This window comes from Erpetoichthys calabaricus, chromosome 14 (assembly GCF_900747795.2).
Source record: "Erpetoichthys calabaricus chromosome 14, fErpCal1.3, whole genome shotgun sequence".
Taxonomy (NCBI): Eukaryota; Metazoa; Chordata; class Cladistia; order Polypteriformes; family Polypteridae; genus Erpetoichthys; species Erpetoichthys calabaricus.
The window spans coordinates 80,627,964-80,645,127 of NC_041407.2; the positions used below are offsets into that span (position 1 = coordinate 80,627,964).

Below are 17,164 nucleotides of genomic sequence, written 5' to 3' on the forward strand. Positions count from 1 at the left end.
ATATATTGCAGAAATGCTGTCGAAGTCCTTGAAACTGAGCAATATTTTTTCCAACATAGAGGAAGGTGGGAGATGAGGAAAATCGAGCAGGTTCCGTTTAACAAAGTTTCTAATTTGAAGATAGTGAAAGAAATTTGGGGCGGCACGGTGGCACAGTGGGTAGCGCTGCTGCCTCGCAGTTGGGAGATCTGGGGACCTGGGTTCGCTTCCTGGGTCCTCCCTGCATGGAGTTTGCATGTTCTCCCCGTGTCTGCGTGGGTTTCCTCCGGGCGCTCCGGTTTCCTCCCACAGTCCAAAGACATGCAGGTTAGGTGGATTGGCAATTCTAAATTGGCGCTTGGTGTGTGCTTGGTGTGTGGGTGTGTTTGTGTGTGTCCTGCGGTGGGTTGGCACCCTGCCCAGGATTAGTTCCTGCCTTGTGCCCTGTGTTGGCTGGGATTGGCTCCAGCAGACCCTCATGACCCTGTGTTCGGATTCAGCGGGTTGGAAAATGGATGGATGGATGAAAGAAATTTGTTGCTGGAAAGTTAAATTTGGAAGGTAATTGTTCATAGGATGCAAAGATGTTGTCTATATATTAATCTCTAAGTAATTTAATCCCAAATATATTCCAGATATTAAAAAATGCATATGTTTGCGAGGGTTGAAAAAGGTGGTTCTCATGCAGAGGTGTCACAGATAAAAGATTCTCCATCTTAAAATGCTTTCTACATTGGTTCCATATTCTGAGTGAGTGTTGCACAATTGGGTTATTGGAATATCGGCAATAACTTGCATTAATAGGGGCACAAAGCAGGGAATATAAAAGAAGTACTGCAGGATTTTATTTCTATTGCAAACCAAGCCTGTGTATGTTCATCTATTTGTGTCCAGCTTTTTATAGCTTGTATGTTTGCTGCCCAGTAATAAAACTGAAAGTTGGGTAGAGCAATGTAATTCTGCCTTAGGTCTTTGTAAGGTCGCTCTTTGAATATGTGGATGTTTTAAGTTCCAAATAAATTAGGTTATGGTTGAATCTAATTGCTTAAAAAATGATTTATTGATGTATATTGGAATGTTTTGAAATAAAAAGAAAAGCTTAGGAAGGATGTTCATCTTAACAACATTAATTCTTCCAGCTAGAGTGAGATGGAGGGTTGACCATCTATGCAAGTCTTACTTCATTTTTTCCATACAGACGGTGAAATTTTGTTGATAAAGAGCGTTATGTTTACTTGTGATATTTACCCCTAGGTATTTAAACTGATCTGCAATGATAAAAGGGAAGGTGTCCAATCTAATATTGTCCATCCATCCATCCATCCATTTTCCAACCCGCTGAATCCGAACACAGGGTCACGGGGAACTGCTGGAGCCAATCCCAGCCAACACAGGGCACAAGGTAGGAACCAGTCCCGGGCAGGGTGCCAACCCACCGCAGATCTAATATTGTATGCTTGAGAATTCAGTGGAAAGAGCACACTTTTATTCAAATTAATTCTGAGACCAGAGATCTTTTGAAATTCTCTAAGTGCTGTTAAGACTGCAGGCACAGTATTTTCTGGGTCTGATATATACAGTACAATATCATCTGCATATAGAGAACTTTTCTGTTCAAGTCCTCTGATAATCCCCTTTATCTGATAATTATTTTGACAGTGAACTGCCAGTGGTTCAATGGCGATTGCAAATAGCAGTGGTGACAAGGGGCATTCTTGTCTGGTACCACGTTCTAGTTTAAAGTAGTCTGAACAAATGTTGTTAATACAAACTAAAGCTTCTGGATTGGTATACAGTAGTTTGATCCATGCACAAATGTTGGGGCCAAACTCAAATTTCTCCAATGTAGTGAAAAGGTAGTTCCATTCAATCATATCAAATGCTTTTTTTGCATCCAACGATAATAATATCTCTGGGGTGTTTGACTTTGCTGGTGAATATATTAAACAGGCGTCGAAGATTGGAAGCTAAGTGTCGGTCTTTAATAAACCCAGTTTGATCTTGTGATATTACCGAAGTCAGCACTTTCTCCATCCTTCTAGCTAGGACTTTGGAGAGTATCTTAACATCATTATTCAGAAGTGAAATTGGTCTGTATGATGCACATTGTAATAAGCCCTTATTTTGTTTAGGAAAGATGGTGATTAATACTTGGTGAAAAGTTTGAGGTAGAATTTGATTGTCTCTAGCTTCTGTAAATGTTGCTAATAAGAGGGGAGGTAGCTGAGTGGAGAATTTCTTATAAAATTCAACAGGGTAGCAATCAAGGCTTGCTGCTTTCTCACTCTGAAGTGACTTTATAGCATCTAGTAATTCTGATAGCACCAGAGATTTATCCAGTTCCTCTGCACTAAGAGTATCTATATGTGGTATCTGTAATGCATCCAGAAATGCATTAGATTGTGTGTTGTCTTCTTTAAACTCAATAGAATATAAGGATTTATAGTAGTCTCTAAATGTTTGCACGGCCACACCAGTGTGAATGTGCTCAATCTCATCTTTTGTCCTCTTTTTACTGTACTAGTCCACTATGATTCCTAAGGTGTACCTTCAAGGTTCTGACACACATTGAGCACTCAAATCTAACTTTTCCCTTTCTATATGCAATGCCTTACATTTATATACATTAAATATAATTTGCCACCTATCGGCCCTAATGTGAAATCTAACCAGATGGACCTATAACGATCATAGCAGTGTTGCCAGATTTGACAGTCACTTTACAGCCCAATCACGGCCAAATGCCGCTTAATCCTACAAAATCTTGCCAAATACCGATTAATCCATCCGAAGCAAGAGAACCGCCACCCAAATACACCTCCCTACTCCTAAGCTGTAGACATTCATGACCATAACTGGTCTTTCATATGCCACAGTTACATTTTGAGAGCCCTGTGTTCGGATTCAGCGGGTTGGAAAATGGATGGATGGACATTTTGATAGCATTTTTCCCCAAATGGCTCCCAAATGACTGAGGTGCAAAGGTACAATTCACACAGCAAAGACTTTAAATGGATTTCTTTAAAATAAATATGATGAATAGCACAAAACAAAGTTGATGAAAGCTCATTTGGCTATGCGTTGCATTTTTTTTCTTTTCAGGTGAAATAACATAACAGACAGTGAAGGACTGTGTCTGCATGCATCTGCAAAGGAAAATTATATTATGTACATTAAACAACCATCAACAACAAATCAAATTAATAATATATTGAACAATTATTATAAAAGTAAAGTTGAATAAATCAGACTTTGCAGCTGCATGAATAAAAGGTGAAGTACCACTTCCGGTTAACTGAAATAGTTCAAAAGTTGATAGAAATCTATATTTTGTACCTAATACTTGTTGGCAAAATTGGGTCGACCCACTGCATTGCCCAATTTTATTGGTAACTGGGTAGCAGGAATTGTGACTACATGGTCATTGGTTGAAAGAACTTGAACTGTCTATGTTATTGACAGATTTTAAACTTTCAAATGAAGGGGATAGTGTGACATTTCACTTTCATAGGTTGGAAAGAAAAAGGCGGTTTTGTGGGCTAAGCAATTGCGTAAATGCAAATGGACGTTTTTAGATTTTACGAAATTGTACACAATTTCAAGAACTATAGCCCAAAATGAGGAGTCACACCCAAGAATTTTTTTTTCCACGCACAACAGATTTAGAAATAGCCCAATTACGTGTGAAACCGTCCAGTCTCACTATGGCTCCTAGTGTATCAGCCATATCGCCTAGTTTAGTGTCTACAGCAAATTAGTTATTTTTATTAAGATAATTTATGCAAATTGAAATGAGCAGGAGCCCAAGCTCTGGTCACTAAAGGACAACATTTTGTCTAATTCAGGAAAACAGTCCTCTTACCAGACCCCTTTTGCTTTCTGTGTTTGAGCCCATTTTGCACCCATCAACACAACCTGTGCCTTGAAATCCCACTTCTTTTAGTTTGCCCACAAGCCTCTCATGTGGCACCTTGTCAGAGGCTTTCCGAAAATCAAGGTAAATAATACTGCATGTACTTGTGTTATCATATACTTTTGGTGCTTCCTCATAGAATTCCAGCATGTCAGTGAAACTGCACTCTGGACCCGTACTGAGGTCTCACTAGCCCCCTGTTCTTGACATCAGGTCCTCAGCGTTTTCCTTAACAATTGCTTCAATTAACTTACCTGTGATACATATTGAGCTTACTTGTCTATAATTACTGTAGTATGATATACCTTTTTTTATATAACAGGGCATTTCCTAGGTCACCATCCTTAGGAAATGCCTTACTGTGCAGAGAGTTGTGAAAATACACGTCAATAGTTGATAAATGTCATCATTAATCTCTGTAAGCATTCTAAAATGTCCTGTACCTGGCTATTTGATTCATTTTACACTTTTTAATCCTAGCAGCATTTCTTTTTGTCTTTTCTATCTCCAGATCACTGAGTACATGGAAGCAGGAGCATAAAAAATAGGAGTAAACAGTCCATCAAGTAAGCTGAAAATGAAGTCTGGAATTTTAATATTCTTGTTTATCCTGGCGCCAGAGAGTGGCAACGTGTTGCATGATTGTTGGATGTGCAAGTCATAATTTGAACGTCTTCTGTACATGACAATACTACCACTATTTATACTGATATCTCCTTACCACTCCCTGTAGCTATAGAGGGTTTAGCTTTCTTCTCATGTGAACACCTCAGAAAAATACAAATTCAGAACATTTGCTGTTTAATTCTCTATGTACTTCACCTAACATACCTCACCTCCTCCTTGACTGTTCTTGTACTAATAAAACACTAAAAGTTCTTCTTGACAGATTTTGCATGTTCTGCAATATTCCTCTACCTGCCTTTTAACATTCCTAGTATCTTTTTAATTGTTGCCACCATGTGCATTTAAGTCCTAAGACTAGAACTGTACTTAGAATCTCACTAAATTCTGTACATGTAACAGTAGTGACTCTATAAACATACAATAATCTGCAAATGTTACATTTTAGTTTATCATACAGTCACAACTTCTTTCTTGAAAGAATGTGACCACAAAATGGCGTGGACGTTTGTTCATTAGTCGAAAACGGGATCTACATGTGGCTTTCATGCTTCAAAAAATTAAACCCCAGTATGCTGTGGTGTACGTGGTGTTGAATGACCACCACATTTAAATTCATCCATCTGCCGACATTCTGAAGCTGCTTTTTATTGTAAGGTTGCAGGGTGTGCTGATGTCTTTCCAAGGATTATTGGGTGCAAAATAGGACCTTACCTCAGCCGGAAGCAGGCTTGCAGCACCCAGCACAAAGACAATTTCACATGCTGCAAAAAATAATATATTAAGAAACAACATTGAACCTATGATAGAAAATTAACACAATTTGCTTTTAAGAAGATAAAGATGATGGTGGTTATAAATATTTTAACAATATATTAAATTACTGAGGGATCCATCTTACTTATTTTGGACATCTTCTGTTCAGGCTGTGCTCCGGTGCCCACTGCTTTGGCTACATATACAAGTTTCAGCAGAATTTCACAATCATTTTTATTTACTGTCTTATTTATTTTATGAGTGAAAATTCACACATGAAAGAGTTCTGCATCATCTTCACTCCAAGCAGTGCAGTTTACATTAAAATTTGTATGTTTTGAAAATACAGGGTGCCCACAAAAACACTCCTTGATTTTTTAAATGGTTACAAAATCAAAATTTATTGGAATATTCTTTCACCTTTATGGCTACAGTTTCATCAAAACGTCTTACATTAAGCCTTAAGACGAGTCGAACAGAATATCATATGTTGGGGTGTTCTTGTACCGCTGAGTCACGAGGCGAACGTTTAAAAAAAATGAAGTGTTCAAAGACAATAATCGAACAGTTTTCGTCAGGATCGACTCCAGTTGTAGATTACAAGATAGTAAAACCTATTTGAAGGCGACAGTCTATCCGTTTTCTTCTTAAAACGAACCTGGTCGGGATGCCCGCTGCTTGTGGTCCAGCTGGTTACGCTGTGGAGGTGCGACGCAGACTAGCGTTTCATGTGCTACGGAGACAGGGTGACCCTTCACAAATCAAACTCCCCAATAAGCACCTGCTGTATGTACATTTCGTGTTGTTGAGTGCACCGCATTTACATTTTAAACCACGCGTCGCATTTAACTGTATCTGCATTACCCGATGCTACCACTGAAGTCGTTCTGCATTACATACTTTCGCATTTCTTTTAATTTTTGAAAGAAGCTGCCAATTAACTCCAAACGACACGCGTATAAGGGAAAAGTTGACTTGTTTGTTCATTTTTCCTCATTTTTTACTTCAAGCCCTCCTTCACATAATTCTCGATGTGTTTTGCTCTTTGGCGGCACACCAATACATGCCGCCCTCGTTTGACTTTTTTTTATCGGACCCCGTAACACATATGCGGCTCTAACTGTTGACGTTTGGAACTCCTTTGTCGGCTGATGTTTTAGGTGATGACGACTAACTCTGTTCTACTGCGGATATGCATTCCGTCACAAAGAACGAAGCTGTGCACTAAGCAAAATGAGCAGTTTATCGGTCGCGGCTTTGTAGATGGTGATTATTTCGAACACTTGCGATACAGATAAGCGAACGAGAGGAAGATTCCGAGACGCACACCTTCCACGAGCAGCTCTGCTAAAGTTTGTCCAGAAGTTGGCAGAAGAGCGTATCTCTGGCGCATGCGCGTTGTGCCCAACATCCAGCACCAAATAGAGTTACAGAAAGGAGGTGAGTTCCTTAAAAACGGTGAATATTTTCTTTGTTTTACCCCCGCGAATCCTAACAGTCGGCGCAAAGCAAAGATGCCAGGTTGTTTTACAGGTTCTGTGAGGTTCGGTCCACGCTACCCTTTAGAGAAATTGTAAAATTCTCCAATAATACGGAGCAAGTTGCAGACAAGAAATTACGGGCAATTGTGTGTCTGTAATTGGAAATAAACAGAGGAAGGGGCGACGCGGTGCGGGGTAAGGCGGGACGTGGATGTGTGGCGGGGTCCCGCGACGTGGCTCGCCGGTGGTTTTCCGTTAAGAAACGCGACCCTGGGAAAACTTTCTGTCAGATGAAATGTGATTGCGATTACCCGAGATGCAAGCGCCGTCACAAGGGAGGAGGGGGCGGAGGAAAGTGTTGAATTAACTTCGGAAAAAGGAGCTCGGAATTGGGGAGAATAGTCGCAGTTCGTTTAGGTGCCTTTTCTCTTATGAGTGCGAGTTCAAAAAATTACTCGCGTGCACGTTAATAACATAGTTTTAGCATGTTTGGGGGCCTTCCCCCCTCTGCTCCGCCATTTTGTATGACTCTAATCATGGGCGCTCCACATTACACTTTATTTATTAGTGATGAGGGCGGGGGGCGAATATGGGGGGTAGTGAGCACTGAAATTCCTCTGAACGCACCTGGACCGTGCGCGTTTATTCACGTCGCGTGGATATTACGTCCGTAGCGAAAAGAAAACTGGAGCAGCGCAGCGATTTGTTTTGGATCTCAGTCACCATCAGTATTTGAGGCCGGCAGTGTCGCACCGCTTGTCACTTAATAAAAGGAAAACACGTCCAACCGAGAATTTAAATAATAATAATAATAATAGACTTGTTTTGCTTTTCAAGTGCTAGGTCATGTTAAGGCTGGGCCGTGTGTGCTCTCGCCGGGCACGGTATTTTACGAGGCAGGCGAGAAAAAAATCAAATATCGGTAAAACAAGTGTAAGACGAACTTCGCCGATTAGGTGAAGTTTGTGGCGACGGGCGAATGGTGAGGAAACGTTTTTTTTATTATTATATACCGAGCAACGGACCCGAGGAATGTTTTTTAATACAACCCTTTAGAAGAAATCTGTGGAAAATTAAAACGCGTACACGCGATCTCGCAGTCTCCTTATTATTGTAGCATTATTTGAAAGCGAGAACAAAAATAATGAAACCACATTCGTCGCCCTCTAGCGGGGCCTGGGTTTCTATACACGGCTGGAGTTCGGCTTCCCAACTTTTCTTTATTACCGAGTGTTAGATTCTCGCGGCACCGTAAGCGAAGTGCTGGAAGGCTCAAGGAAGCGTTGCGTTGCTGCGACACAAAACATGAAGTTTGAACGTCAGACTTAGGATTCTTGAGTTTCATATCCTAGAGGTGTACTTTTAAAAATGAGATCACATTTAAAGCACTTCTGGTCCAAAGCATGCTAGACGGGTATCCCCCGCATGGTATATTTTAGTGTTTAAAGTTTGGTGTAGGGTTAACTTTGCAAATTAAACTGTTAAGCATTGCATGCTTATGTTACTGTCCAGAGATTCGTGCTGATGGCTAGCAGCAATAAGAACTTGATCTTAGGATTGTTAAGTAATAAGCTAATTGTATTGTGTTTGTAAGCATTACTTATAAACGCTTTGTAAATATTTTTTTTTTCTGGCGCCTCTTCACTTGATGGCACGAGGAAAATCACACATATCATGTACCGTCCTACTCGGCTTCATATATAGTTATGCAAGATGTCGATCTTTTTTGGGTTCTCCCATTGTTGCTCATATAGACCCGAAAATCCTCATTTTTTTAAGTTAATTTTCGGACTATATTCTATGTAGGAAATTACACCTTTATAATAAATAGAAAAGTAATAGGTGTCTCTAACAAAAATGACAAGGAGGACTTGGGGTTGTGCATGGCACATCAGTCGACCCCAGGGGTGCCCCCCCCCCCCCCCCATGTGAAACAAGTGGTCAAAGTTTCTCCTCGCAAAACCTAGAGAAAATGGGATCGATAATATAGACATATGGAGTGTTATTTTATGATTTTTTCGAAGTTGCTGATCACAATTACAATATTTTTGGTATTTAATTCTTTGCCGGTGGTCCTAGCTTTCTAGGAGTCACTCCCAGAAGGTTTACATGGACACATTTCATATATAGGCATTTGGGGTGTTGTTTTGGACTATTTCAAGGTCAGTGATTTATGAATATATTGCTATGCTTGATCCTTTACTATGGGGGAAAATGACAAATTTAGACTATAAACGTTTAAATTGGTGCACATTTTATTATTCAAATGTTTGCAACTATTCTTGTTTATTTTAAGTATGTACTTCTACCTCATGAAATAAATCATTATATTTCATATCAACACCCCTAATTATGGCAGCTTACACTAATTCAGATTTTTATATTTATATTAATCCTCATATTTTAAAGACTAGTAAGCCGTATTTTCAGCTATTCCCTTTGGTGTAGAAGCACTGAAAATTCGGTGAAATAACTGGCCCAATAATGTATTGCAGGAAACACAGACTGCGCATAACAATAAATAAATGGAGGCATAGGTAGGTGTTATGGCACAGTGGTTGACAGTACTGCCTCACTGCTCCAGGAGACGAGGGTTGAACCCTTCGTCTCGCCACCGTGTGGAGTTTCCACATTCCTCAGTGTTTGCTTGTGCTCGTCACTGGGTATTCCAGTTTTCACAAAGAAGTTAGTATTAGGTGAATTAGAGACTTTACACTAGTAGGGAAAAGACAATATCTAAGAGTTAAGGGACAAGAACAAGATAGAGATGTTAACTTCCAGAGAAAAGGATGGAAAAGCTCAAATATCTACAATCGGCAATAACGGAGAATAAAGTGCAAGATCTAGAAATTAACCACAGAGCTTTATGAAGTTGCAAAATTGGGGAAAGGTATTGGCAATGTTATGTGATCATAGACTCAGTGCAAGGAGTGAAAGGTACAACAACAGTGATCATAAATAAATTGCATTATTATTATTATTATTATTATTATGCCAGCATTATATGGATTAGAAACCTGGACAGTTAACGTGTGTGAAAGGAAACTGGATGCTACAGAAATGAGAATGCTGACAGGGATGTGTGGAGTAACAAAGCTCGACAGGTTCAGGAATGAGAGAATCGGAGGTACAGTTAAGTTGGGGAAATCTCAAAGAACGTACAGGAAAGAAGGTTAAAGTGATACAGACATATAATGAGAATAGAAATAAACCATGTGGGGAGCAGAGTCATCAATACGGAGGTGTCACGACAGAGAATAAAATGACCGAAGCAGACAAGAGTGGTCCAATACAGAGACCCTACATGAAAGTGGGTAAAGCTTTAGAAGAAGAGGAAGGTAACTTTACATTAGCCCAATGTGAGTTTGGCCTTTGATGAACTAGCACCCTGCCCGGGGTTACTTCTCGCTTTGTACCTGCTGAGCTGCCGGGCCTAAGCTACTTTGATTTGGAAAAATGTGTGCATAGATAAGGAGCAAGCGGATGCAGTACAAAATGAATATTGAAGAAAAAAAAATCAGATTACATTTGAATTTATGTATATACAGTAAATGACACAATGGTACAACTGACAATTGTATAATATATTTAACTGAGGTACAGAATGTCCAGGAATAACACAGTAGGGGTAATAATTAAAACATGATTTATAATAAAGCTGGTTAATAGTAATGTAAAATAGAGGGTGAGTGCAAACATCTTAAAGCATCATTTGTTTCATGTTACTTACCCCTTGTACCTTGCAGTGGTGGCTGAGAAAACTTTTTAGTGACCAATGCTGTACAGTGATAAAGGATGGGAAAAAATGGAAAAAGGAAGAAAAAAAAATCTTGCATTATTCGTGTAGGCATAATGCACGTGTTAATTTATCCAGTTGTATGCTCAAAACGTGAAAAATACATGCTTTTTTGCTAAAATATTGTTACAACAGTTACCTCCCGAGTAATCTGCGCATATCGTAAACATTAAACTAAAGCCTCATAGGACTGACATTTGAATTGAAGTCAGGACTCTCTCCTTCACTTCTCAGCTATCATGACAAAGTACTTGGGGAAAGTAACATGTAACAAACACATCACTTTTGGCTTGCACTTTAATGGGAAAAGATTAAATGTGTATTGTAGTATCTGGTATGGCAGAAAATACTATGCTATCACTTGCTAGATGGCAGGGGGACAAACAGTCCGTTAGTGGGGTGTGTGACGTATAAGCTGATTGAGCGTGCTTTCTTTAAGAATCTCCTGTCATAATTGTCCTGCGTTAAAGTGAGCATTATTGCCCTGTAATGAACTGAGCTGTTTTACTTGCCTACTGTGGGGCCTTTCTTTGTGGCATTGTGCAGTTTGCATACCAGGCTGTGACTGAGCCATTTAATGTGCTTTCTACTTGTATCTGTTGAAGTCAGTTAGGATCCACAGGGGTCTGATGGACTTTACTCATCCTTCTCTACAATCAGCTTCTTGACTTGCTCACGCTAAGAGACATATTGCTCTTTACCTCTTATTTATTTAATAGCTTTATCTTCAACTCCTTAGCTGTCTCTTCTTTGCTGGAAAGCACTTCTACTGATACTGCGTCATCAGCAGTGTTAAAGGAGTCTGGGACTTGTTTTGTATTATTGCAGTGATTTTTTTTCTTACTCATTTGGATTTTCCCCCCATCATAAGGATTTGAGCACTAGGTAAATTGGTGATGAATGAGTTAGGAGTTGTGGGCTCGGCTCAGCAAGGCATCGTTATTTTCTTCAGGGCTGCTTCCTGTCCTACATCCCTAGGTCATGAATCCAAGTAATGGAAAACCTTTAAAACAATTTAAACAGATAAATACGAGGGACGTTCAAAAAGTTTCTGCATTTTTTTGTAACTCTATTAAGATTTTCAGAAACAAATTACATCAGTTTTCTACATAGTTACCTTTGTGTGCAATGCAATTTTCTCAGCGTTATACCAACTTTTTAATGCCCAATTACTGCTCCTCCTGCCTTCACTGTTTCCAACAAAAATATAAAAGTGCAGAATCTTTTTGAACAACCCCCCCCATATATATATATATATATATATATATAAACTGCTATGTATAAAGGAACACTTTGTAATGAGAGTATAGCATCAAGTCAGTGAAACGTCTGGGCTACTGATCTGGTCATTTAAGTAGCACAAGGGGATGTTAATCAGTTTCAGCTGCTTTGGTGTTAATTAAATTAACAACAGGTGTAATAGAGGGGCAACAATGAGACGACCCCCAAAACAGGAATAGTTTAACAGGTGGAGACCACTGACATTTTTCCCTCCTCTTCTTTTCTGTTTTTTCACAAGTTTTGCATTTGGCTACGATCAGTGTCACTACTGGTAGCATGAGGCGATACCTGGACCCTACAGAGGTTGCATAGGTAGTCCAACTTCTCCAGGATGGCACATCAATACCTGCCATTGCCAGAAGGTTTGCTGTGTCTCCCAGCACAGTCTCAGGGGCATGAAGGAGATTCCAGGAGACAGGCAGTTACTCTAGGAGAGCTGGACAGGGCCGTAGAAGGTCCTTAACCCATCAGCAGGACCGGTATCTGATCCTGTGGGCAAGGACAAACAGGATAAGCACCGCTAGAGCCATACAAAATGAACTCCAGCAGGCCACTGGTGTGAATGTGTCTGACCAAACAATCAGAAACAGACTTCATGAGGGTGGCCTGAGGGCCCGACATCCTCTAGTGGGCCCTGTGCTCATTGCCCGGCACCATGGAACTCGATTGGCATTTGCCATAGAATACCAGAATTGGCAGGTTCACCACTGGCGCCCTGTGCTTTTCACAGATGAGAGAAGGTTCACCCTGAGCACATGTGACAGACTGAATACAATTTTAATAATAATAATTCTTTGCATTTATATAGCGCTTTTCTCACTACTCAAAGCGTTCAGCAATTACAGGTTAAGGGCCTTGCTTTATGCTCAACAGAGCAGAGTCTCTTTTGGCATTTATGGAATTCAAACCAGCAACCTTCCGACTGCCAGTGCAGATCCCTAGCGTCAGAGCCACCACATCGCCAATTTTGAGTTGCTGCAATGAAATTTCGGCAAAATGGACTAGCATGACACATAATTTTTTCACTTTGGTTTTCAGGCTGTCATTGAATTCTGCCCTCTGTAGGTTGATAATTTTTATTTCCATCAAATGATGTGACATCCTTTCCTTCCTAACACTTTACCCAGTCCATATCAGTAGAGATATCCAGCATGATTTTTTTTTCCCCATTGAGATCTGATGTGTTTTTAAAGTATTTCTTTAATTTTTTGAGCAATAAATATATATATACATGTATAAAATGTATGAAACAATTAAAAGTTTTGGATCAGCTTATCCACAAACAAACATAGAAATCATTAAGTCCTTTGGACACAACCAGAACCCTTCTCTTCAGAAATAATGTATTGAAATATGATGTACGCTAAACTTAACATTACAATTGAAACTTTTCATTTTCCTGTAAGCTTATTTTCATTAGATCAAATTTTATTTTATATACTAAATTGAAAAGCATGCACATTTTATAGGACTAATGAGATTACAACACAGTGTCAAATATGCCAGCTGAGCAGTACAATAAAAATAAAGCCTTGTATATAGCACATTTCATGGAATTAGCAAATGGATATAATGACTACATATAGTAAGGAAGAAAATTATTTTGTGTGGAAGGTGATATTGTGATTAGTGCTCTGAATTCCCATCTTGGTCCTTGTCTGTGTAGTGTTGGGCTGTTCTCATCCCAATACTGTGCACTACGTTAAGCGGCCACTCTAGTGGAGGTGACTGTGCCATGTGACGGCCTTGTAATTTGTAGAATAGCCCAGACTACTGGGTAACACTCCAGCCTCTGTGACCCTGAATTGAATAATGTGAGTACAGCAAATGCATGGATGGAGTTCCTGTGCTTTAAATATCTTTGGGTTGAAAGGAACCTAAATTTAAGGAGTATACTAGAGTGTGATGTATTACAACAGTTTCATTCCTACAGAATAAATTTTGAGTGAAAACCTGCAAAATTAAGAGGATTTCTGAAAATTAAATGAAAAAATATTTCATCTTGTGAGTGGCTGAACGGCTTGTTTGAATAATGTCCACCACTGTTGTCACAAGACACTAATTGTTGCAAGTAAAGTTTCTTTACCAAATAATGGCTTTTCAGTAGTGTCAAATAGCTAGACGTGCTATAAACAGAGTGTTAGCTTGGTAGTTAAAAAATTGGACCACGTTATTAAGTAGGTGCCCCTACGCGGCACTGAGGTGATTTGGACATCTAAGCTTTGTAATTCCAAGATCTTGGGCTGAAGTCCAGGGGAGACTGAGCTTTTTCAGTTGTTGCTCCTCGGCTTGGGAATGACTTGCCTTTCCACATCAGGTCTTCAACCTCTATTGAGGTTTCTAAAACTCAGCTCAAGATCTACTTTTTTTCTCCCACCTTTCACTGTGTATAATGGTTCATGGTTTTAATTTGGTTGTTTTTATTGATCTGCTTCTCTGTGATTGCTTGTACTGTGTTTATTTTAATGCTTCTTTGTACAGCATTCAGGCGCAACTTCTTTTGTTTTCAATGTGCTTTTATAAATAAATAATCTAAAAATGTAATATTAGTGAGCCTTTATTTGTTTAGTATTTAATATTATCTAAAAAAGTTTTATAGAACCCCAATTTTAATGTAACTTTGCATAAACGATCATTTGTTCTTCCATTCTCTGAACCCACTGTATCTGTTTGAAGGACACAGAGACCAGAAGCCTGTCTCTGCAGGAGGTAACTCTAGGTGGACACCAGTCCTTCATCGAGCGCATTCACATTTACTCATCCTGGGCCTCTTTAGAGACTGCAGTGTGGTGTTTTGGTTAACGCTTTGGATGACAATTGAATTCCCGCTTTCAACTCGCTGTGTCACCCGAGTGTGTTGGTTAAACTACGTGTGCTCCAATTGTTAAAACGAACATAAGCAGATGCACTGGATGCTATCCTGAAGTCACATAGTTTAAAGGCATTAAACAAATATATACAATTATAAAATACTGCACATCTGTAGGATGTACTAGAAAATTAGTGCATGCAAAGAAAAGCCAAAGGGCATCTACAAACTTCACAGACACAGTGGCTTTGTCCTCTGAGCTTTCAGGCAGCAGCGTTCGCCACTGCACCACCATTCTGTCTTATAGATGTACTGTACTTGGCAGCACATTTGCAGAGTTGGAATTTTACCATGGACTGTACCACACATTTATCATAGATCTGCTGTGTTTATGGCAGTATATTCATTGAATCAGGAGACATTTATATTTGAAGTGAAGGTTAGCATAGCTGCCTCAGAGCTCTGGGGCTACAAGTCCATTCCCAAGTTATGTCAGCTTTATGTATTTTTCTCTCTGTATCTGCATGGATTTTCTCCTGGTGCTTCAGTTTCCTCCCAGCAGCTCACAAATATGCATTAAGTTTCTTGTTAATTCAAAATATTTCTGGTGTAAATATGTGTGTTAGGATTTTCTGCAGTGGATTGGAGTCAAATCTGAGGTTGGTTTCCAGGGCCTTCAGGTAATACTTCAGCATTCCTGTAATACATAAGATGGGTGTGAAAGAAATGGAGGAATGGTTATGTGAGAGTAAACACAACTAGTGGGTATACATTAGGAATTTATTCAGTATACTTTAAATGGCAACTGATAGTTTTTTCATTATTAATATTTTTGGATTTCTTTCTAAATTAGGTTTTAATAAAGCAGTGGCAATCTATTTGGTTTGAGGAGAAGATGACTGGCTTTTTCCGCAGTCTCTATACATTTTCAGTTAGTCATTTTGAAATGTCTTTTACAAATCCTCTATCATTCTGTAGAAGTAAATGAAAGATGTTTTGGTTTTAAGCTATTTATTCATCACTCCTCCTTTATTTCACATTCTGTAGACGGACAGCAGGCATCATTTAAAAACAATAGTTTAAGTAGAGATTTGGGCAAAAAAAGTAGACTGTTAGCGTTTTTGAAAACAATTAAGAAATGTGTTTCCAGAATGGATGATTGGATTTGCATGCAGAGCACAGAGGAAATTAATGGCCAAAGCCCGGGAGGGCTCGATAGTTTGATGTTAAAACATTTGGAGAAGAGGCAGTCTACCTTCGTAACTCATGCAAATAAGAAGTTCACAGTTCTCTTTACACAAAGCCATGATGAATCTATATAAGCAAAAGGCAAGTAAAATTCCTATCAAATGTTTAGAGTAGGGGCAGCTTTACAGTGGTAAACACATAAAAATTTCAGTTTCTCTGTTTAGGTAAATAAGTGATACTTTCAGATCTTTTTAAAGTTGTCTTTTTGATATGGGTTGTATGTGCTGATGTGTTGTCTGTTTGGTATGGAAGCTTTTATATCTGTACTTTCTACATATGTGACTATGTACCACACTTGTTACTCTTACCTGTTGCAGTGGTCTGTGTAAGGTGCCTTCCACTTAATGTGACTCTGTGCTGAAAAATTGGTTCAGAAAAAGAATGGATTATACATTGTGTTCCTAGATTGCATCATTGTTCTTTGAGGAAAATATCTAACTTTGGTCTGTGCCAGTAAAGCAGAGAAAGAGCCGCAGCATTTTCTATGGAGAATTTTTTTTTTTTTTTTTTAAACTTTTATATTTTCTGCTGCATCCCCAACTTGACTTGACTTGATACAATAGGGTTGCAAAGTTTTCCCTTTAAGTACACCTAATTGGGTATTAAATTCTGCTTGGATGGAAATCACTATTGCTGCTGTATTAATGCAAATGCTGATCTTTCTCCCTCTCTCTCTGTCTTTTTTAGGCAGGTAGAAATACTGCCCAGGGTCCTCCTCCCTCTACCCTTGTGCAGATGGAGGAAAAAACACAGGCGGATGCCCCAGCTTCTGGGATAGAGTTTGATATGATGAAAGCTTTTGACTGGAAGGATGGAATTGCAACGCTTCCTGGTAGCAACATACGGGTAAATTCACTTGCCACCTCCAAATCCATTTGGGGGGAGCGTAGATAATCTTAAAAGATTCCAAATTACCACTCTGCTCCTTTAATGAATCTTCGTGTTTACCATCCTATGTGAATTCTTGTCAGTAATGTGTATTTGTTGTGCCGCTTATGTGATTAGATACTGACAATGTTCGCTAAAAGGCATATCTGACTTCATAAAAGAAATGTCAGTTAAACCAAACAAGTTTTATTTTTCAGCATAATTGCTGTGAATGCTGATATACTGTATTTGTTGGGAAGTTCAGAAAATGTTTCTGTGTCATTCAAATGAGACATTTTTGTCTTGCCTGTGCAACTGCTCATTAGTAGCAGACTTGATGTCTGCATCACTTGCATAGAATATCTCATGGAGGAAGTCCATCAAATTGAGGAGCAGACGTTAGTCACAAG

General features: G+C 39.2%; 1 protein-coding gene across 4 annotated transcripts in view; it reads left to right on the forward strand.

Annotated features, from left to right (window-relative positions):
* The first annotated feature begins 6,445 nt into the window (after nucleotides 1–6,445).
* Nucleotides 6,446–17,164, forward strand: part of l3mbtl1b (L3MBTL histone methyl-lysine binding protein 1b) — a 60,557-nt gene continuing 49,838 nt past the window's right edge. For 2 of the 4 annotated variants that reach the window (XM_051919081.1, XM_051919082.1), the window contains exons 1-2: nucleotides 15,933–15,972; nucleotides 16,579–16,733. In XM_051919081.1, the coding sequence (XP_051775041.1) occupies nucleotides 15,945–15,972; nucleotides 16,579–16,733 (183 nt within the window). In that variant the 5' untranslated portion in view covers nucleotides 15,933–15,944. Of the gene's footprint in view, nucleotides 6,713–7,372; nucleotides 7,736–15,932; nucleotides 15,973–16,574; nucleotides 16,734–17,164 lie in introns of those variants that run through there. The other 2 variants (XM_028819024.2, XM_028819020.2) reach the window with 2 other exon arrangements.